This window comes from Arachis ipaensis, chromosome B10 (genome assembly GCF_059453495.1).
Source record: "Arachis ipaensis isolate K30076 ecotype BB chromosome B10, ASM5945349v1, whole genome shotgun sequence".
Taxonomy (NCBI): Eukaryota; Viridiplantae; Streptophyta; class Magnoliopsida; order Fabales; family Fabaceae; genus Arachis; species Arachis ipaensis.
Genome location: NC_142435.1, coordinates 7,219,410 through 7,243,659, shown reverse-complemented (window position 1 = coordinate 7,243,659; position 24,250 = coordinate 7,219,410). Strand labels below are relative to the sequence as shown.

The following is a 24,250-nucleotide window of genomic DNA, read 5'->3' as shown; positions in this document are numbered from 1 at the left end:
TTTATAATTGCTCAATCTTATCCGATATATAATTAGATGTATATGTAAAACTACCTTATACTGTCTATGTCTACCGTAATAATTAAAGAAATATCAATATATCTTGTCAATCCGCCTAAACTATAAATATCAATATTCTGCTGAAAGATTTAACTCATTCTCGTTTGAGTGCTTCAGTTGGGGTAGTAGAAGATTGTATTTTTATTCTTAAAGGAGTTTACCAGAGTGAAATAAGAGCAAAGAATGACTGCAAAAAATGTAGAATATAGTGAACTGGAGCCTGACTAATACAACATTGATGTCAAAACAAATATAACCGCGGAGCTCAACAACAAAAAAAAGTTTGCTATGTCATAAATAGAACTGTATCAGAAGCAAGCAGTGGCATCAGCAGTTAGCAACTGGCATTTACACTAGTGACAGCTCTCCTGCAGGAATGGATCTCTTCACAAGTTTACTCCAAGATTCATTGGTTTCTTTTATGACCTTAAGTGCATAATCCTGTTAAGTAAATAAATTAAATAGTGAAAATGAAATTAACTGAGAAAAATGTGGCCATTCTGACCATAACATTGATAATAACACTGCACTATATAAAATGCATGCTTCTGCCTTCTTAATAAAAGATTTCTTGTATGCTCTAAGAGCAAATCAATGCTCTTGCTTCGCACCATTTATTTAAATAATAATGAACCTATAATACTGACGTGAAAGACAACTAAGGTGGAAACTCACATGCAGTTGTCTTCATGTGAAGTTGCTAGTTGAAAATCGTTAGATGATTTGCCATGTTTGACTAAATTGTTATCTAACAGCTTTTAACTATCAACTTCACATGAAGACAACTATATGTGAGTCTTTACTGACAATTAATTGATCAGAGTAAGAACAATGATTTGATCTCAGAGCACCTAAGGAATTCTCCTTCTAATCATACACAGTGAAGATCACTAATACTTCTAAAACACCATCCTATTCGTCTGAGCCTTACCACAATCATGGGAATAGCCGAAATAGGAATTGAAATACAGCCAAAAAGACACTTAGTAACTAAACTGACAACAACTGTCAACCACCACCAACATCATTTATAAAGAACATGTAAATTACTAAAGTTTGTCATAAAATTCTAAAACGGAATCAAGGATTCAGTTTGGAGATTCAGATCATACCTTATTTGCTGCCTGGTTGCCAAGCCCAAATCTATTAGCAGGCTTTCCATCAGGTATCTTGTAGTCTCTGAACCAGTCCCTGATTGCAGTTAGTGTTCCCTGAAGACAAAGATTGTAACACACAAGTTGTTGATCATATCCCAAAAATGAACATCACACTGGCAAATATTTTCAGCCTTAGTAATATATGCAACACAAAATGGAAAAGAAAAGTGTCAGGAAATATATCATCAGCAACTTGGGTGATAGAGCATACCGGAAAATGCTTCTCAACATCATTGACATCATTCACCAATGAAGCTCTTGGATCATCTAACGAAATTGCAACTATTTTCCAATCTAATTCCCCTTCATCAATCATGGCCAATGCAGCCAAGGGTTTGACCCTGAGAACCTCGCCTATTTTCCTCCGGCTATCACCGATCTCAACGACATCAACTAAGATTTACAAGAGTTTGAGAAATATTCTATTGGAATTGAGCAATTTAAACTTAATAATATTATTGACAATATTGTGACATACCTGGATCATTATCTCCAAATGCTCCTTCAACTTCAGAGTTTGCAAAAGATGGATCTTCCCATGTTTGTGGGAGTAAGCCATAGTTCCAATTAATATTATAGCTGAGGAGCAGCAAAAATACATGTTTCAGAATTGGCTCTATTTAGGACCAAATTTAAATGGCTACATACATTGACAAAGCAGAACAAATAAAGAGGCACATTGAATCATATCTCACGGATAATATCGAAGCTTCCCCTTCTTCGTATCCTGCTTTATGGGAGTGAAAGCTTCATCAGTGGCAACCTCCATCTTTGCACTAGATTCTTTTGGAATTTCAACAATGAAGTTGAAAGCACCATCACCTAACTGCAATGGGATATCATGCCAGGGAGAAACCTGCATATTTTACATATTATTGTTTAGTTTCAGCACAAAAGCACAGGTCTCTCAATTGTCACAATTTGTTAAGTGAAAAACCAATCACATTACAAAAAGCTAAGCCAAAATTATGTTTCAAGACTGTAGAATAGTAAAGTGGAAAAAAATATATAGTACAATGAACACTATCCCTCAGCAATTTTAAAAGCAAAAGCTAAACTAGATAGTAAAATTATACCTTCTATCAAACAACAATCAAATACTCAGAAAGCAAAAAATGATTTTTTTTGCAACATCGTTAAGATTAATCAATCATAGAAGCCAACATTCACCATCTCAGACACTACAATCTAACTCTGCACAAGTTCTTATCCGTTCCCCACTTCTCCAACTAAAGGAAGAAACTTTTCGAGGCCCAAGATCACATTCTTCTAATTCTATTCAAAGTCCAAACAAATCATCCAAATGGCCATTGAATAGATATAAAAATTAAAAAAGCAATCTAAGAAGAAGAAAAAAAATAACCTTTTTGCCAGATTTGTCAACGAAGAAGACTCTGTAATCGAGAGTTTCAGGTTGGCCTTCTTCCTTGACGATAAGGTCAGGGTTGTAGATGGCCCTGCAGGTATAGAACCTTTTAGAAGTGGAATGAGAGAGCTTGAGGGTCTTGAAGCAAAGAGCATGATGGTGACCACCGACAACAAAGTGCTTCTGGTTAAGCGTCAATGGCTTCTTGGCGATCAAGGAGCATGTTGAGTTGCTGGCTATTGCTATTGCTCTGGTGGCCGCCATGGACGATGATGAGAGAGAAGAGAGAGAGTGAAGTGTGTTGATAGGCTACTCGTGTTTGTGTACTGTGTTGGTTCTCAAGTGTTTGTGGTGTGTGACGTGGCAGCATCTTATTGGGTGTTCATGTAACATACTATAAATTGATTAACGCCACGTTGATTTAGGAGTGTTCTTAATTCAGATCATGGTATATACTTCTGCAACTTGGAATCTGACCCTTTTTGTTAACCTCATTCATTGTTTTCTATCTCATGAGTACTTGAAGGACTAATTAGTAATTACCAATTACCAATCAGTCAATCACCAATGCTAGTAGCCTAGTATGCTACTTTTTTTTTTTAGATAAAGAAGCAAAGACAAGTAAAACAGAAAAAAAAGACAATGGTAGTGGTGGATGTGGGCTTATTCTTTTTCAGTGGTTATATTTCTTTGCAATTAAATACAAAAATATGTTGTGCTTCTTTCTTGCATAAAAAACATTCTTTTTTTGTGGGCAACGCCAAACAATTTGGATAAAAATAATCTTCGAACAAAAAAAAAAAAGACTTATGCCAAAGTTCTGAATTATAATTTAATAATTCTAATCTATTATATCTATTATATCTATTATATATATATATATATATATATATATATATATATATATATATATATATATATATATAATTTTACAATTAAAATGTGCTACATATCACTTTTTCATTACAATTAGAATCAAATCTTTCCTTCCAAACTTAAGGAATCTACTTAATATACTAAAACTGGGTTTCCCCAACTAATGAATGTAAGGTGTCGATCCCTCGTGATTCCGTTTTCCCTCCAAAATGAATACATTTTTTTCTATTCTAAATTATTTTATACAAAATATCTTTATTATAATTACATTATAATTAATATTTAATGAATAATACATAATTATACTAATTTAAAAACATATCTTCATTATAATTATATCAAATCAATATTTAATACATTATTAAACTACTTATCAATTGTCAATTAAAAATACTTTTAATAATAATAATAATAATAATAATAATAATAATAATAATAATAATAATATATGATAATGATATGATAATGATACCGGTCGTGGTAATCATGATAAGCATATTTGAATCTAATCATAAAATGATCAAATCTTATGATGTTAATAACGTACATTGATTTTAAATATTTTTAGTCATTTTAATTATATTAATTTTAAAATTATTGATATAATTCTAATTCTTATTCATTATCCAATAATAATAATAATAATAATAATAATAATAATAATAATATGATAATTATATAATAATGGCACCGGTTATTAATAACTAATTTATATTTCTCTAAATATATTTATTTTAAAAAATATCTTTATTATAATTATATTACAATATTACCATTAATATTTAATGAATAATGCACAATTATACTAATTTAAGAAAATATCTTTATTATCTATCTATTCAATTATATAAAAATCAGATTTTTGCACTTAATAACTAAACTGATGCGACATGTTCTTAAGGTGTTTTTTGATTTATTTTATTTAATTTGTTAAAGCAAATCAAGTATAATTAATTAATTATATCAATTAATTAATTTAGTTAATTATATTAATTATTTTATTTCATTGGAGTAAATATCTAATTATATATATATATAGCATTATTTAACAAAATTAATATATAAGGTTATGGAAAGTTCTATCCAAATTTGACAATAACAAGACGACTTACATAGAAATGATTCTTGTGGATAGTAAGTGTTCATATCTTGGCCCAACGATTAAGGCCCAGGGTCCAAGTAAAAAGGCCCAACCCAAAGGGTTGACCTCACCTTTCACCAGATCAGCCACTACAAAGTCGGTACTCGTCTCGACTTGCTCTAAGGAAGTCGGGAACGAGGGTTAGCTGGCAGATAAGCACTCATTTGAATGAGTAACTGCCCCTAGAATCTCTCTAACCACTTCCACGAGCCATATCTTAACTTCCCTAAGATAAAGGGACGGTTAACACCCTAGAAAAGTGGCACTACTCCAACGGTGGTTATTGGATCACCACTATAAATACACTAACACCCTTCAGGTATCTCTAAGTTCCAATACTCTCTAGATCTGCTAACACCCTTGCTGACTTAGGCATCGGAGTGTCTTTGCAGGTACCACCCCCCCCCCCAATTCTTTCACACGTACAGGTCGGACGGAGTGCACCGAGTTGCAGACCCACCTGAAAGCCTCCTCCTTCGTACGTCTGGGCCAACCAACACCGTCCAGCCCATTAATCTCCGGTTACCCACCGTAACATTGGCGCCGTTGCCGGGGACCCGAGAGATCAACCAGTAATGGCGGACAGATCCCCTGAGGAGGGTCATGTGGAAACAGATTCTGAACAAGAGAATCTGGATACCGGAAATAATGACGCGGACCTAACCCTCCATCAGGAAACCAACGATCAACACAAAGAAGGAACCTCCGGAGTCAAAACCCCGAAGGTGAATTCCTCTGAAGGCCGTGAGTCAGAGAAAGACGGACAGTCCCACGCGACTGAGCTTATGGGATTAGTTCATGTCCACCAAAGTCGTTTGGAACAACTAGAACAGGAACGGAGCGACAAAGGGAGATAGAAAAGCACCTAAGAGAGGAGATGGATCGACGAAAAGAGTTAGAGGAAAACTCTTAAAGTTAGAATCCTCCCTCAAAGGTTGGAACTCCCGTGATAGTAGAGAAGAATCGCCCCTAGGAGGGGAAGATCCTTTTAGCGAGGACATAATGAGGGCAAAAGTTCCGAGAAACTTTAGAAGCCCCAATATGGACCTCTACGATGGAACCACTGATCCAAAGCATCATCTGAGCAACTTTAAAAGTCAGATGTATCTGGATGATGCTTCTGATGCTACGCGATGCAAAGCTTTTCCGACAACCTTGTCAAAAGCAGCGATGAAGTGGTTCGACAGCCTTCCCCCGAGGTCGGTTACCAGTTTTGAAGACCTCTCAAGGAAATTCTTGATGAGGTTCTCTATCCAGAAAGACAAAGTAAAACATGCACCAAGCCTCCTGGGAATAAAACAGGAGGTCGGAGAAACCTTACGAGCCTATATGGAAAGGTTCAACAAAGTATGTTTAGAGATTCAAGACCTGCCCACCGAGGCAGTCATAATGGGGTTAGTCAATGGGCTCAGAAAAGGTCCCTTCTCACAGTCCATATCCAAAAGACATCCCATCTCTCTAAGTGATGTACAGGGAAGAGCTGAAAAGTACATCAACATGGAGGAAAATGCTAAGTTAAGAGACCTGAGTTGGCGACCTGGGCACCCTCCCTCAACAAAAGAGAGAGAGAGGGAAACCAAGAAGAAGGAAGAACTCGGCCTCGATAGACCAAGAAAATATCACTCTTATACTCCTCTGAAAGTTTCTGTAGTGGATGTATACAGAGAGATTTGTAACACCGAAAGGCTGCCACCCCCCAGACCCATTAAAAATAAAAAAGGGGGGAGCCGCAGCGACTACTGTGAGTACCATAAAATATATGGTCACTCCACAAATGACTGCTACGACCTCAAAAATGTGATAGAAAAGCTGGCGAGGGAAGGTCGGCTTGACAGATATCTCATAGAAAGGTCGGACAGTCATGGGAAGAGAAAGCGAGATGATATGGATAGAAGAGACCCACCACCACAGACTCCGGAGAGACATATCCATATGATCTCAGGGGGGTTCGCGGGAGGAGGACTCACCAAATTCTCTCGCAAAAGACACCTCAAGAGAGTCTACCAAGTCGGAGGAGAGTCATCCGACCTCCCAACCATTTCATTCACAAAAGAAGATGGGCAAGGAATAATCCCTGGACACGATGATCCAGTGGTAATAACTATGATCCTAGCAAATGCTCATCTCCACAGAACCCTAGTAGATCAAGGAAGCTCAGCGGACATTCTTTTTAAGCCCGCTTTTGACAAACTAGGGTTGGATGAGAAAGAATTAAGAGCCTACCCCGACACCTTATATGGACTAGGCGACACGCCAATAAAGCCACTAGGATTTTTGCCCCTCCACACCACCTTCGGAAAGGGGGAAAAATCAAAAACTCTGAGCATAGACTTCATAGTCATCGATGTAGGGTCAGCATATAATGCTTTAATTGGCAGAGCTACCCTTAATCGACTCGAAACGGTGGTATCCACTCCTCACCTTTGTATGAAATTCCCGACCTTAGCGGGGATAGCAACGGTAAGGGGAGATCAGAAATTGGCAAGGAAGTGCTACAATGAAAGCCTAAACCTGAGAGGAAAAGGTAGAGAAGTTCACACAGTAGAGCTCGGAGGCACAAGGGCCAAAGAGGAGCTGCGTCCACAACCGGGAGGAAAAACCGAGGAGATACAGGTCGGCGAAGGGGAGGAAAAAAGTACCCACATAGGGGCCAACCTAGGGGAAACCCTAAAACAAGGGTTGACTAAGCTCCTAAGAGATAATTCCAATCTCTTCGCTTGGAAGGCCTCCGACATGCCTGAAATAGACCCCGAGCTCATGTCCCATAAGCTCTCGGTTTATCCGGGGTCCCGACCTGTACAACAAAGAAGACGCAAGCTCGGCCCAGAACGAGCCCTAATAGTAGAAGAGCAAGTACAAGCGCTCCTAGAAGCCGGCTTCATCAGAGAAGTCAAGTACCCAACATGGCTAGCCAATGTAGTGCTAGTCAAAAAACAAAATGGTAAATGGAGAATGTGTGTCGACTATACCGACTTGAATAAGGCCTGTCCCAAGGACCCTTACCCACTGCCAAGTATTGACACCCTGGTAGACTCCAGCTCGGGGTATCAATACTTGTCATTCATGGACGCCTACTCGGGGTATAACCAAATCCCGATGTATGAGCCAGATCAGGAGAAAACATCATTCATCATGCCCAGAGCTAATTTTTGCTACGTGGTCATGCCGTTTGGATTAAAGAATGCAGGGGCCACATACCAGAGGCTGATGAATAAGGTGTTTGCCTCTCACCTTGGAAGCCTAATGGAAGTATACGTCGACGACATACTGGTAAAAACCAAGAAAGAAGTCAATCTCTTGGCAGACCTCTCACAAGTCTTCGACACCATAAGGTTACACGGGATGAGACTAAATCCCTCAAAGTGTGCCTTCGCAGTAGAGGCAGGAAAATTCCTAGGATTTATGCTAACACAAAGAGGAATTGAAGCTAATCCCGACAAGTGTAGAGCTGTCTTGGAGATGAAAAGCCCGACCTGTTTAAGAGAGGTCCAGCAACTGAACGGCCGACTTGCAGCCCTCTCCAGATTCTTGGCAGGATCAGCACTAAAATCCCTTCCACTATTCTCCTTATTGAGAAAGGGATGTCAATTCGAATGGACTCCGGAATGCGAGGAGGCGTTCCAAGAGTTCAAAAGATTCTTGAGCCAACCTCCTATTCTGACCCGACCCATAGCTGGGGAAGACCTCGTCCTATACTTATCTGTAGCAGACAAGGCCGTCTCGTCGGCCCTGATAAGAGAAGACGAGGTCGAACAGCACCCAGTATATTTCATCAGTAAAGTTCTACAAGGCCCTGAGCTAAGGTACCACAAACTAGAGAAGTTTGCCTACTCCTTAGTAGTAGCCTCACAAAGTCTACGGCCTTACTTTCAAGCTCACACAATAAGAGTTCGCACGAACCAACCCATGAAGCAAATCCTCCAAAAGACGGATGTTGCAGGGAGAATGGTTCAGTGGGCAATAGAACTCTCCGAGTTTAACTTGAAGTATGAAACTCGGACGGCGATCAAAGCCCAGTGCCTCACCGACTTCATTGCGGAATACGCGGGAGACCAAGAGGAAAAACCAACTACATGGGAACTTTATGTAGATGGATCCTCAAACAAAACAGGAAGCGGTGCAGGCATAATATTGGTGGACGAAAGAGGGACCCAAATAGAGGTTTCCCTCAAATTTGAATTCTCAGCTTCAAATAATCAGGCGGAGTATGAAGCCTTGATTGCTGGATTGAAGCTGGCGGAAGAAGTCGGTGCTACAAAAGTGATGATATACAGCGATTCGCAAGTAATAACCTCCCAGATAAGTGGAGAGTATCAGGCAAAGGACCCAAATATGAAAAGATACTTGGAAAAAACTCTGGAACATCTTGGGCGCTTTGCAGAAACCAAGGTTAAACACATAACTCGGGATCTAAATAGCATAGCAGACGCCCTATCCAAGTTGGCAAGTACCAAGCCAGGAGGGAATAACAGAAGCCTGATCCAAGAAACTCTCCAAAAACCCTCCGTGGTAAAAGTAGAAGACAAACAAGAGGTCCTTGAGATAGTCGGATTAAGCCTTGGTTGGATGAACCCCTTGATCGAATACATGAAATTCGACATCCTCCCCAAGGAGGAGAAAGAGGCTAAGAAGATCCGAAGGGAAGCACAACATTACACTTTGGTGAGAAATATCCTCTACAGAAGGGGGATATCAACACCATTACTAAAATGTGTACCGACTTCAAAAACCATCGAAGTGTTGGAAGAAGTCCACAGTGGGATCTGCGGAAATCATCTCGGAGCAAAGTCACTAGCCAGGAAAGTGATCCGAGCTGGATTCTACTGGCCGACCTTGCAGAAAGATGCCACGAAATTTGTGAAAAAGTGCCAACCATGCCAGATGCATGCAAATTTCCATGTGGCTCCCCCGGAGGAGCTCATCAGTATCACTTCTCCATGGCCTTTTGCAAAATGGGGAATGGATTTGCTAGGACCCTTTCCCCAAGCGCCAGGACAAGTCAGATACCTGATTGTGGGAATAGACTATTTCACAAAGTGGATAGAGGCAGAACCATTGGCCACCATCACCGCACAAAGAAGTCGGAGGTTCCTCTACAAAAATATCATCACAAGGTATGAGATACCTCATTCTATTACTACAGATAATGGAACCCAATTCACCGACTCTACCTTTAGAAGCCTAGTAGCCAGTATGAAGATCAAACACCAGTTCACCTCGGTAGAACACCCGCAAGCCAATGGGCAAGCCGAGGCAGCCAACAAAGTCATACTGGCAGGGCTAAAGAAAAGATTACAAGATACAAAAGGAGCCTGTGCCGAAGAGCTCCCACAAGTGCTATGGGCTTACAGGACAACCCCCCAATCCGCCACTAGAGAAACACCCTTCCGACTAGTCTATGGCGTAGAAGCCATGATCCCAATAGAAGTCAACGAATAAAGCCCAAGAGTGATTCTCCATGACGAGATCAGAAATATACAGGGGCACAAAGAGGAGCTCGACTTGCTTCCCGAGGTCCGAGAAGAAGCCCAGATAAGAGAAGCAGCGTTGAAACAAAGGATGACTACAAGATACAACAAAAAAGTCATTCGAAGAGCATTCACCCCAAGTGACTTAGTCTTGATCAAAAACGACATTGGAGTCAATAAATCAGGAGAAGGAAAGCTCGCTGCAAACTGGAAAGGACCATACAAAATCAATGAGGTCTTAGGAAAGGGCTATTATAAAGTAACCGACTTGGACGGCACCGAGTTACCAAGGTCGTGGCATGCTTGTAATATGAAAAGGTACTATAGCTAAAAGCGAACTCTACTCCCTGATGTACTCTTTTCCCAACTTCATGATTTTTTCCCAAAACCAAAGGGTTTTTTCTGGAGAAGGGTTTTTAACGAGGCATCATAGTAGAGACTAAGGGAAATAGATTGTCAAAAACCCTTAGTAGCAATAAGGTACCTCCCCAATTAATAAAAGATCTTTTTTCATATATATCTCTTGCAAATTCCTTTTTTGTATTTTCTTTCGACGAAACGCGCCGACTTAAGCTCGACAAAACGTGAAAATCCCATGAACCGACCTAGATGGTCGTCAGGATAAAACGACGAGGTACAAGTCGGTGTAAAGAGGTTACAGAAGGTGATCATGATAAACACAGAAACATCCCGACTCATAAGTCGGAATGGAAAACCGAGTAAAGCAAAAATGAATCACGAAAGTAGCCTAAGTCATAAAAACTCAATAAAACGAAATTGAGTACTAGGAATAACCAAAAAGAGATAGGAAAAAAACCTAAGAAAAGATTAAAAGGCTGCCCTAAAGATCCTTAAAATAAAAAGGTTCAGAAAGGCAGACAAAGCCAAAGAAAAAGATTTTTCCAGAAAAGATCAAAGGGAAGTTCGAAATCAGAGAAGCATGCACGCATAAGGTAACTTAGACCCTTAGTCAAAAAAGGGTATTTTCCGAAACTCAAAACCCTTATCCAAAAAAGGGTACTTATAAATATTTTGTTTACGGCCTTAAAAGGCCAAAAGAAATTGTTCAATCACCACCAACACAAACAAAGAAAGAGTTTAAAAAAGGGGGGACCCACAGGCCGGGCCCCCATATAGCCAACAAAATTATTTTTTAGGAAGGAGAGTAGACGGATCACCATCACCAGAGCCAGGAGGAACACCACCAGGGCCGGGAAGAGAGGCATCCATAGGAGATGAAGAGGAAGTCGGAGGAACTGTGGAGGAACTCGGGGCATCCTTAGGGCGAGGAGGAGACTCTATAATCCTTTGCCCCCGAGTCTTCAAATCTGACTCGAAAATAATCTCGGGGACAGGGGGATCCACAATGGCACCATCGATGACAACCTTATCAGGATCTAAAGGAGAGAGGTCCAAGTCAGGAGCAATGACTCCAACCTGCTCCTTAAAGATCCTCCAAGCCTCCTCAGCGCCATCAGCAATAGAGTCCTCCAACTCGGCGTATGCCTTCCGAGAATTCAGCAGATCATTTTTCACAGACACAAGATCATTAAACAAACTTTGATAGCTATCCTGTGCTGTCTTCCTCAAACCGACCTCCATGTTGCATTGGGCTTGCAACTTCCTCTCCCTCTCCCGGAGGTTATCTCTCTCCTCCCTCAGCTTGGCGACTTCCTCCTTCAACTTCCCCTCATGCTCCTGATATATGAGAAGCCTTCCTTCCAGCTCTTCGACCCTCGAGGTCATCCCTAAAGAGCTGAGAGGAGCCTTCTCGAAAATATCTAAGAGTTTGCCATAAACCCCCGCCGCCTTAAGGCTCTCCTCAACCAGAGTGGTAAGGTGGCGCCGAACAGAAACATCATCCATGCTTATACGAACATTGGGATAGATGTTCTTTCGGACGAATGCAAGAGCATCCGCCTTCACCTCACCAGAAGAGCCAGACTCTAAGGTCTTGCGCTTCTTATTCTCTGGCTCAGGAGAAGGTCGAGCAGAGGGGGGCGGCTGAGAGAAAGTTGAAGAAGAAATTACAATGGGCTGAGAGGGAGTCCCAACGTTCCGAGGAGGAGGAGGAGGAGAGATAACCGCCCATGGCGCCACCAGTCCTGGCACGAGATCTTGCTTTAGCCTCCTGGACCCTTTGGTAAGACTCCTGAGCGTTTGCCTTTGCCATCTCTGAAAGGACAATAACAGATAGATCAGACAAGTCGGAAAAGTCAGTCAGACAAATCGGAAATCTAACAAACAAATAAAAGCTACCTAGCTGTGCCTGGACAAAGGTCGGAGACCCCTGGAGAAACTTTTTACTTTCCAAGTATGGGGACCTCCCCCACACTTCTCGGAGGAACCCCACAATGGCTGCCTCTACCTCATCCAGGTCATCCAGACCATATTTCTCGCAGGGGGAGGCCTCCAGCCAGTATAAAGGAAATCGGGGAGAAGAATTATCATTCAGAAAAAAGGGATGGTGACCCTCTACGGCTTAAACTTTGAAAAAATAATTTTTAAAGTCATGGAAGGATTCATCAAAAAGGGTAAAAACTCTCTGACCCTGTATGGCTTGGAAAGACACCCATTGTTGCTTATTGTTTAGCCCACTGAAGGGTTTGGTCATGTGGAAGAGATAGAAAAAAATCTTCAAAGAAGTCGGAAACTCCAAAGCCTGGCTAATAAATTGGTAAATTTTCAAAAAACCCCAAGAATTGGGGTGAAGCTGGGTAGGGGCAACTCGGCAGTGATGCAAAACAGATATCTCAAAGTTTGAAAAAAGAAGGAAAACACCCAAACGGGTGATCATGCACTCATACATAAAGAAAAAATGAGGGGCCGCCTCATTGACTCTCCCAAAGTAAACCCGGTCTTCAGGACCCGGGACTACCAATTCGTACTTCGGCTCGTCATCCTCAGAAGTACAAATTCTGTGGTGAGTGCGAAGGTTGGTGATAAACTCAGTATCGACCGAGGGTTCCTCCCCTAGGACCGTGACATCAACCCATTGAGAAAGGATATCTACGGAAGCCATTTCTTTTTCTTAAAAAGGTAGCAAAAACCTACAAGGGAAAAAGAAAAGGGAAAATAAAAAACACGGTCTCTAAAGGAGGAAGTATGGAACTGAAGTCTACAAACCAACCTATCTACAAAATGAAGGCACGCAAATAAAAAAGCATGTTACAAAAAGAACTAACCTTTATCCGAAAATGAGGGTTGGAGAAAACGAAAGCCTTCGAAAATGCAAAAATGCAGCACGAACGAATGAAGGGGAAATTTGAAAAATCGCAGAAACGAAACAATGAAAGAGAGGGAAAGTATTTATAAGTACGTTAGGGACACAATGGTAAAAACGGAGCAGTCATTAATAAAAATGCACCGTTACCAAGACCATCAATCCCTACGCACATCCCTAACGGACACGACGCTTGATTAGACGTAACTGTCAGAACCAAAAGGTCACAAAAGTCACGTCGGTTTCGAAACATCACGTCGGTCACAACCCCGAGTAGTATACTCGAACTCAAATCCTAAAGAGAAATTGGGCTCGAGTAGGGGCACTGTTCATATCCTGGTCCAACGATTAAGGCTCATGGTCCAAGTAAAAAGGCCCAACCCAAAGGGTTGACCTCACCTTTCACCAGATCAGCCACTACAAAGTCGGTACTCGTCTCGACTTGCTCTAAGGAAGTCGGGAACGAGGGTTAGCTGGCAGATAAGCACTCATTTGAATGAGTAACTGCCCCTAGAATCTCTCTAACCACTTCCACGAGCCATATCTTAACTTCCCTAAGATAAAGGGACGGTTAACACCCTAGAAAAGTGGCACTACTCCAACGGTAGTTATTAGATCACCACTATAAATACACTAACACCTTTCAGGTATCTTTAAGTTCCAATACTCTCTAGATCTGCTAACACCCTTGCTGACTTAGGCATCGGAGTGTCTTTGCAGGTACCACCCCCCATTCTTTCACGCGTACAGGTCGGACGGAGTGCACTGAGTTGCAGACCCACCTGAAAGCCTCCTCCTTCGTACGTCTGGGCCAACCAACACCGTCCAGCCCATTAATCTCCGGTTACCCACCGTAACAGTAAGGTAAGTTGATTATTTTTCATGATTCTTTCAAGTGATGTTAGGTCCATTTTATAAATATTTTTTGTTCATATATTTTAATATTTTTAATAACTGGTAACATATAATTTAATAAAATATAATTCATATATTTTTTATTTATGTATATGTATAGAATTATTTATATATATGTATATATATATTAAGAAAAACTATCGTAATATATATATATTTAACAAAATTAATATATAAGGTTATGCAAAGTCTCATCCAAATTTGACAAGAACAAGATGACTTACATAGAAATGGTTCTCATGGATGATAAGGTAAGTTGATTATTTTCCATTATTCTTTTAAATGATGCTATGTCTAATTTATAAATATTTTTTATTCATATTTTAAGTTTATTTGATAAGTAAACCCTTGCACGCGAACAAAACAGTACGATTTTATAGATTTATAAGTGCTACTAACCTTTATATTTAATTTGTTTTATAGTGTGATAATAACTAATATATTTATTGGTGGATTTAACTATTATTATATTATTTATGATCGCATTCAGTATATATGTCTGATTTATTGAAAAAAAATAAATTATTAAAACCGATTAATAACTATTTTAGAGTTAATCCAATTAACACTATATTAGAATAAAAAATAATCATATATATAAAATAAAATAATTATAACAAAAAATAATTAATATATGTGATTTAAATATTTTTAATAACCGGTAACATGGAGTTTAATAAAATATAATTCATATATTTTTTATTTATGTATATGTATATAATTATTTATGTATATGTATATATATTAAGAAAAATTACAGTAATATACATATATATATATATAGAGAGAGAGAAAGAATTTTTAATAACCGGTAACATGGAGTTTAACAAAATATAATTCATATATTTTTTATTTATGTATATGTATATAATTATTTATGTATATGTATATATATTAAGAAAAATTACAGTAATATACATATATATATATATATAGAGAAAAAGAATTATTTAACAAAATTAATATATACGTATACATAAATAAAAAATTATTATAATAATCTATTAAAATTAATAATAAAATAACTTGTTTTAATAATAACCCATGTCATGCACAGGTTATAATATTTTACTAACAGAATTTTAATAACACGTACATGGTACGTGATAAAATTAAAATTAAAATTTTAAATTAATCTATTAAAATTAATTTAAATTATAATAATTTAATAAATAAATAAATAATATGATGTGCAATGTTATTATCCCATGCATGTCTGAGTTATCTTATTATTAATAAAATAACTTAAAATTATAATTATACTTGATAGCAAACACAATTAACTCATGAATAATGCATGATTATATTAATTTAAGAAAATATCTTCATTATAATTATATTAAATTATCGATACTTTTAATCATTTTGATTATATTAATTGATATAGTTTTAATTCTCATTCAAGTGCAATAATTTTATTAGGAGATAGTATCAATTAGTAAATAATAATAATAATAAGGTCTACACGGTACATGCATTATATTTTAAAAAGGTAAAATATATTTTTAAAAAATTAGGGTATCAATAATCAATTGTGATTAATATCAATATCAATAATTAATTCTTATAATTATTTTTGTACTACTAAAGATTACATATAGTATTTTTTTTGTAGAATGAAAAAGGTTGTGATTCATAGCATTTTCGTAAAGTTATATTGTATGGACACAAGATTAATTAGATAACAAATTGAATTTTAATTAATATGTTTTATTTTCTGCTCATATTTTTTTATTAATTATTTTACTTTTTATATTTACAGTAAATATTGAATGTAAAAAAAAAATAATATTGAATGTTATCTATTTTATTTATTTAGAGGTATAATTAAATTTAATATAATTATAGCAAGTATCTAGAATTAATAATAACATGATACTATAATTTTAAATTATATAATATAATAAAAAAATGTAGCAATTTATGTATGTTTTTTATATAGCAATAATATTATATATATTTATATATCTCCTCTTTTGGTTCTTTCTTAAAAATATTGGCATATAATTAATGTAGATAATATATATATTGAGTAAGCATCTCTATTGAATTAATCATAAAGGTTAATAAAATATAATGTCATAAATTTTACCTAATTGTAGCAAGTATATCTCCATTAAAAATATTTGCTAATTATTACCGTGTATAATTAGTATGTGTATATATATAATATATATAAAGATTAATAGTGAATTATTACAATTATTTATCATCTAGAAAATTCGTATTTCAGATATAGATCTTCTTCTGTTTATTATTTTTCATACCTAAGAGCTACTAACTACGATTCTATCAACAGTGTTACCTATGGTAGATTATGTAATGAAAAAGTTTAAAAAATAAAAGCAAGAATTATAAAGTTATGGAAAGTCTCATCCAAATTTGACAAGAACAAGACAACTTACATAGAAATAGTTTTCATGAATGATAAGGTAAGTTGATTATTTTCAATGATTCTTTCAAGTGATGTTAGGTCCATTTTATAAATATTTTTTGCTCATATTTTAAGTTTATTTTATAAGTAAACCCTTGCACGAATCAAAAACAATGCGATTTTATAGATTTATAAGTGCTAATAGTCTTTATATTTAATTTGTTTTATAGTGTGATAATAGCCAATATATTTGTTAGTGGATTTAACTATTACTATATTATTTATGATCGCATTCAATATATATGTCTGATTTATTGAAGAAAGTAAATTATTAAAATCGATTAATAACTATTTTAGAGTTAATCCAATTAACACTAAATTAAAAAAAAAAGAAACAAACAATGCATAACATGTTACTTTTTTATTAATCAAATTATTATAAGTCAAATTAATTTTAAAAAATAATTTAAAATTATAATTTCAATCTTATCACGTGCATGGCACGGGTAATTACACTTGTTCTCTTTATTAATTTTACAAGCAAAATGTACCACATGTCACTCTCTCATTGTAATTAAAATTAAATAATTCTTTCCCCCTCCCTACTAATTTTACAACCAAAATGTGTCACATGTCACTCTCTCATTGCAATTGAAATCAAATATTTCCCTCTAAAATTAAAGAGTTCTCTCATCCGCCCTCTTCTTTTTTCTATTTCTCTCTTTCCTTCAACCACTCTATCTATTTTATATGTCATTATCAATATCAATATCAATGACTAATTACTAATTTCCAATCAAAATGTACAACATGACATTCTTTAATTGTATTTAAATTAAAATTAAAATATTAAAATTGAAATTGAAATATACATATACTATGTATCATTTATTACTATCTAATTTAATAATCAAATGTGTCACATGACACTCTCTTATTAAAATTGAGAGAAAATATTTTTTTCAAAATTAATAAACTCCTTTCCTAAATTCTCTGATCTACTTCTCTCCATTTTTCTATTTCTCTCTACCATTTCTACTCTCTATATATAATTTATATTTTATATTAAGAATTTGACAAATCAAAATATGTCATCCAATATTTTTTTACAATTAAAATAAAATTTTTTCTTCTAAAATTAACAAACTCTCACTCTCAGTCTCATTCTTCATCTTTATTTTTCCCTCTCTTTTCTCTCATTCTCTATTTTTTCTATTTTTCTGTTCTACAAAAAATAAAATTAACAAAAATATAATTCATATAAAAAATATTATTATTATTATATACATATTTTTTTAATTTTTTATTTAGTTTTAAATTTTCACCACTTATCTTTCTAATATATATTTTCATTTATTTTCTTTCAAATATTTATTAGATATAATTTGGAGAGAATACTAATGTTATAATTAAAAGTTAAAATCAAGATTCAATTGTTTTAAAAAAAATTATAGATGAGTTAATTTAATAACTATCAGTATAATTTTTTTATGCTAATATCTAATTATATTTTTATATACATAGAGAGAAAAAATATTATTTTTAAATATCAAGTATAAAAATTAATTATTTCTATTTGTGCAACAGACTTAACACCTAATTAAATGTAAAAGTATGCATGTTAAATTATTTTAAATTTTAGATAACGAATGTCAAAATTAATTATTAATAAAAAATTAGACTTTTTCATATAAAAATAATAACTAAAAATCTTATTATTTGATTTTTTATCTACAGATACCTTAATCTTCTTAGTCAAAGACTTTTGCCAACTTATGACTTTTTTTTATAAAAGTAGCATGATTTTATAAATCTTTCGTACCATGTATAATCTATACTGTTAGAACAAAATGGACCATAATTTTAAAAAATTTATATTCCCGTAATGTTATTACAGATAAAAATACTAATTATAATTCTAATTATATCATTACCAAAGAAAAAAAAGTTTCTAAATTATACCATTACTCTCACGTGTCTCTTAGTAATTTGAGCATCAGAATATATATTTGTGTCACTTAGGCTGCATTTGTTTATAGAAACAGTAGAACATTGAAATAGAGATATAGAGACACAAAATTGTATTTAACAGAAGAAACATGGACAAAGACAATATGTTCATAGATATTTAATTAGTGTATTTTGTGTCCATATTGACAGGAAAGACACAGAGACACTAACAAATGACACAACTTATTTTTTATTTTTTTTATTATTCTTGTTAATTTTTTATAATTATATTTTTTGTCTCAAATTTTTTAAATAAAAAAAATAAGAATAAATTAAATTTTTATAATTTTTTTTAGTTAATCACAAAACAGAATATAAAAATACAAAATTTTATATTTCTATTTTTTATATCTTATTTTCAGTATCTTGTTTTATCCTATTCTCAATACGCAGCCTTAGTTATTGTATACTGAATACTGCTTCAGCAATAAGAAAACTAAGATCTTTCTCATCTTTACCTGATAAGAGTTATAAATACTAGGTAGAAATGTAGAATGTTTATTGGTACTTCAATTTGCAGTATATACTTCCCTATGTATATACTATTCTATAATTTGTGTTTAATTTTGAGAATAAGACAAAATAAAATATTATAAATAAAACACAAGAACAGAAACACAAATATTAATATTTTTATATTTTATTTAGTAATAAATTAAAATAAATAATAAAAAATTTAATTTATTATTTTTTATTCAAAAAGTTTAAAAAAATATATAATAATAAAAAATATAATTATTAAAATTTAATAAAATAATAAAAAATTAAATTATATTTTTTATTAATATTTTTGTGTTTTTTTTTGTTAAAATAAAAATAAAATATACTAATTTAATATCTTTAAATATAATATTTTTATATTTTTATTTTAGTATTCTATATTTATAAACAAACAAAGCTTAAGTTCTCGTTGACAAAAATTATTACAACTATAATGAGTAGCAGATAGAATATTCATTCACTTAGGTAGGTATATTATTTGAACTCTTAAGAAACCCCTTATTATACTGCATTCATTTACATGGTTGGTGGGGTATCAATCATGAATCATTAGGACTTAGGAGTACAACCAATGTCTTCTGAATTTAATAATGGTGCACTTGGGATAAATGAAACCAGCAAGTGCAAGGAAATTAGAGTGCATGTAGATGTAATATATATTATTCTACCTTGTTTGTTGTTACAGCTTACAATTAGATTGGATCACCAATTCACCACACGCATTGGTCACTGATTAGTTTAGTTATATGGATTCTGTTACGTTGGTGGTGGCTGAATATGCACCGAGATTTGATTCGGTGGCATTAGTTACATTGTCAATTTTTTCCATAATTATTGGATCCACCATATCTAACTTGTCTTACCCTCTTTGACTAGGTCAATATTCTTTTTATCAAGAGATATCAACTCGTTCAATTTGAAAACTTTTATTGGATTTTCCAAATTACTCATCATTTGTGTATATTAATAATAAATATTATTTTATATATTTTTGTTAATAAAATAATTCCCTACCTTAACATAATCAAACTTTTTATAATATTATTATAATTGATCTGGCTATTATAACTAAGTTGAAATCAATCAATATAATAACTTCAATAAAAATATTCTTTTTAAATATCATAAGTATGTAACTACATAATCATTAATCTTTTTATCGTTATTTATTTCAAAATTAATAGTTCATTACTTATAAAAAAATCATCTTGATTTTGAAATAAAGTATGCAGTTAATTCTATTTAACTTTACACTTGAAACACACACGGATAATTTCTTTTACAAGTACACATCTTCTGTGTTCTTAATAAGTGAAGTGTACCTCATCTATTTAAATAGCATAATTATGCTGTGTTGTGACTTGTGACTTTTATAACTCTATTCGTTAACAAAAACAAATTTAAATATATAGACTACAGATCTTAGGTATCAAGTTGTGTGTACTTATTTTTTACATAAATTAAGTTGTTACAACTACGGTTGGAAGTGAGTCAAATTAGACCAAATTCAAGTTCGATTCACGAAAATTAAGCTTGGTTCACAACTCGACTCATTAACAATTGATCCTATTTTGTAAGCTCAAACTCGGTTCAACGAAATCTCATGAGCTGGCTCGAGCTCACGAGCTAACTCAAATAATAGGAACATAATCTATAATTCTATATCAATAAATTATAACTTATATATATTAAAAATATTAAAAAAATAAATTTAATATATTATCTATCTATCAATTATAAATTTTTTATTTATGTCCTACATTAAAATTATATATAAAAAATGATGACTATAAAATTTTAAACAATTAAGAACATTAATATATATGTAAAATTATATATATATATATATATATATATATTATCCTATACGCATTTAATCTATACTTTTAATATATAATCGAGTCAGTTTACGAACTAATGAACTGAGTTTATCCAAGTTCAAGTTTGATTTATTTAATTTATGAGCTCAAATCCAAACTCAAGTTTAGCTCACCAACTCATGGGTTTAGCTTATCAAACTATTAATAAGTCGAATTCAAACTAGTTCATGAGCTGACTTGACTCACTTCCAACCCTAATTATAACTATGTAACCAAGAAGCTGCTATGGTAGCCATGTAATAAACATGTATATAGCTTTTGCAGTTCTGCTGAAAACTACGCTGCCTAGCAAGTTCAGAGGAATATATGAGACTGGATTTTCGACCAAATCTTTGATCATATATCAGCTTCAATATTGATGTTTGAGATTAATCACATAGATGGTAGCATTATTTATTTAGATGGTGATTACTCGTATAAAATTGTCTTCTTGTAAAAATAACAAATAAAAAATAAAAAATAATTTAATATGTTTAACTAAATTATTATTTAATAGTTTTCAGTTATTATTTGATATAAAAATATATTTACGAAAGTAAACATTATTTTTTAGATAAGAGCTACTCAGATAAAGACACTTAAAATATTTTTTTTAAGGTATTTTCTAGTAATTAAAATTTAATACATGTAATCAATTAAATCATATTATTTTTGTCAAAATTAGATCAGATAAATTGACTTTTGCCGAAAAATTGATAAACCAAACATTTGACCGATCTAAATTAATATTTTTTTTATATAAAAAATGACTAAAATACTCTTATTATATATATATATATATATATATTATTTTGAGAACCTTAAATAACCCTATTATAACACAAAGAAAAGAGAAGAATTAAGATTTAAGATTCTAAAAAAATATATATATAAAATAATAATAATAAGAATATTATAGTTATTTTTTATAAAAATATTAATTTAGATTGATTTAAGATATAAATTATTATTTTTTAGCCAGATCAATTTATCTGATCTAATTTTGACTAAAATAATTTTAATAATTATATGTATTAAATTTTAATTATTAAAAAATATTTTTAAAATTTTTTTTAAACATCTTTATTTAAGTGACTCTTTTTTAAAATACGTGAGTCATATGCTCAGTTGCTTTCTAAGCGAAATTCGAATTAGAACTAGATATGAAACAAATGATTCATGTGAACAAGACCCTTTTCTTTGCTATCATTACTTGCACCAAGCTTTAAAAAAGAAAAAATTATAAAAATCACTTTAGACTTGTAAGCAAGAAAACAAAAATTTACTTTAGACTTCAAATCTATGACCTTTTTTTATGTAACGTTTGTATTAACAAGGTATAATTTTCAAATTTTGTTTTCATTTTCAAGGGGTGGGAGGCACCGCATGAAAGAGACTTATCTTATTTCAAAGTCCACGTATTGCAAATTTGCAAGATTTCTAGAATGCTACTGTTCCAGTTCCAGCACATAACAGCGAAAATCTATAATTTATGTTTCGTAATAGTCCTTTTTAGGCAGCATATCCAAAACTGGAATCAACTAATTCCATTCCCACTTCTATCTGGATCAGGTTTTGCCACTCTGGCTCCCAGTTTATTGGATCCGTAGGTTTATTTCGACTTTCAAGTTTCAACTCTCTCAATAGGAGATTTATTTTTTATTTTTTTAAAATCTTTTGTTATTGTTTAGTAACAAATAATTTGAAAAATTATGAGCGAATCTTTTAGCATAAATTTTTTGTTTTTAAAACCGAATTTAAAATTAGAATAAATATTAAATTAGTTTTTAATAAATTTCAAATCAAGCAACACTATAAAAGTTGAACAAATATATCAATGAAAAAGATGGAACGGAAGCGGTGGTTGGTTGGTTTTTTTGCGATCATCTCGACAATTTAGCTAGAAAAAAAATGATAAAATCTTCAAAAATCAAGGTTCAAGTGTGGTAGATATTATTAATAGATCCTTTACAAGTTAATGAGTAAATTAGTGGTGAACCCTGTGGTTGTTGATGACAATGTCAAAAATGGTCAGAAATTGTTATTTTTAGCGTCATGAGTTTTTGTTTCTTTTCTTTTGCTCCAACTTGTTGTGTTGAGCTTTTTTACTTAAAAAAAGTAATAAATTTCAAATCTTACAGTTTGGTTCTGACAAATTATTATTATTATTATTATTATAAGGTTTTTAAAAATTACTTTTGAGAGACTAATTTTTGGTCATTTTTAGTCAAAATTTTAATATAGGTATTAAGTTTCTAACAATTTTTTAAAGAGATAATTTGGTTCAAAAAATATAATTATAAAATAAATTAGTCTTCTTTAAAATAATAGAAAGATTAATTTGTTCAACATGAATAATTTTAAAATTTTAGAGAATAAAAGTTTGTTAAAAAGTAAAACATCTGATTTAAAACTTTTTAAAGACCGAATAAATATTTATAATATAACCTACCACTTAATCAATCTAGTGTTGGACAAAAAGTAAGGGAAGAATGATTTAAAAGTTGATTTATTTTACTATCATTATTTATAATTAACCTTTGATCATTACACCACTATTATTTTTTTTGCCTAATATAAAAATTGGTTAACTTCTGTTCCCACTTTCTTAATAAACGACAAAATTTATCAACTATGAAACTCTGAATATCTACTTAATTATTTGTGAGGACTATTTAATATGCCGGTTCTGTGGGCTACACACATTGAACAAAATTAAATCCTCCCCTCTGCACTTTAGGAATTGGCTAAAAATTTGTCAAAGTCAATCAAAACTCTTGTATTCTTCATTTTTTTGTGACAAAAAAAATAAAATAAATGATCATTTGTATCCATAAAAAGATGAAAACACTGACATATGTAGCCACATTAAATCGAAATTAAACTTGTATTCACATAAAATGTCTTTTGTGTGACAAAAATACTTTACGTGACACTCTAACCTTCTAAAGACGGGGTACTTTTGTCACACAGAAAACATCTTGCACGGGTACAAGTTTAGTTTCGATTTAGTGTGATACCTATGTCAGCGTTTTCATCTTTTATGAGTACAAATGGTCATTTATTCGACAAAAAAAAGAAGGGAAACAAGAAATTAAAACTCTACTCATTTTTGTAAGACCTTAATTCCCAACTTTTAATTTTGGTTTCATATTTGAAAATTGACCACCTACCAAATGGCAAGTGGCAAATGATGGCAAGTATCAACTCACAATATCACATGTGGTTCCACTAATTAAGCTCTAGTTGTTTTTGCTTATTGGTTATGATCTTCAATAATCTTTGACCAAAGAGAATAAG

The 24,250-nt window shown here is 33.2% G+C and overlaps 2 protein-coding genes across 2 annotated transcripts; one reads left to right on the top strand and one right to left on the bottom strand.

The window, feature by feature from the left end:
* Nucleotides 1-180: 180 nt before the first annotated feature.
* LOC107623672 (soluble inorganic pyrophosphatase 6, chloroplastic) lies at nt 181-3,158 on the bottom strand. Its single transcript, XM_016326017.3, has 6 exons — nt 2,581-3,158; nt 1,913-2,073; nt 1,696-1,796; nt 1,429-1,610; nt 1,173-1,271; nt 181-501 (listed from the first exon to the last, which is right to left on the bottom strand). The coding sequence occupies exons 1-6, from the start codon at nt 2,845-2,847 to the stop codon at nt 409-411; spliced, it is 903 nt and encodes a 300-aa protein (XP_016181503.1). The 5' UTR covers nt 2,848-3,158; the 3' UTR covers nt 181-408.
* A 5,348-nt stretch (nt 3,159-8,506) lies between these two features.
* On the top strand, nt 8,507-9,611 carry LOC148579068 (uncharacterized). Its single transcript, XM_088488380.1, has 2 exons — nt 8,507-9,457; nt 9,573-9,611. The coding sequence occupies exons 1-2, from the start codon at nt 8,507-8,509 to the stop codon at nt 9,609-9,611; spliced, it is 990 nt and encodes a 329-aa protein (XP_088344506.1).
* The last annotated feature ends 14,639 nt before the right edge of the window (nt 9,612-24,250 follow it).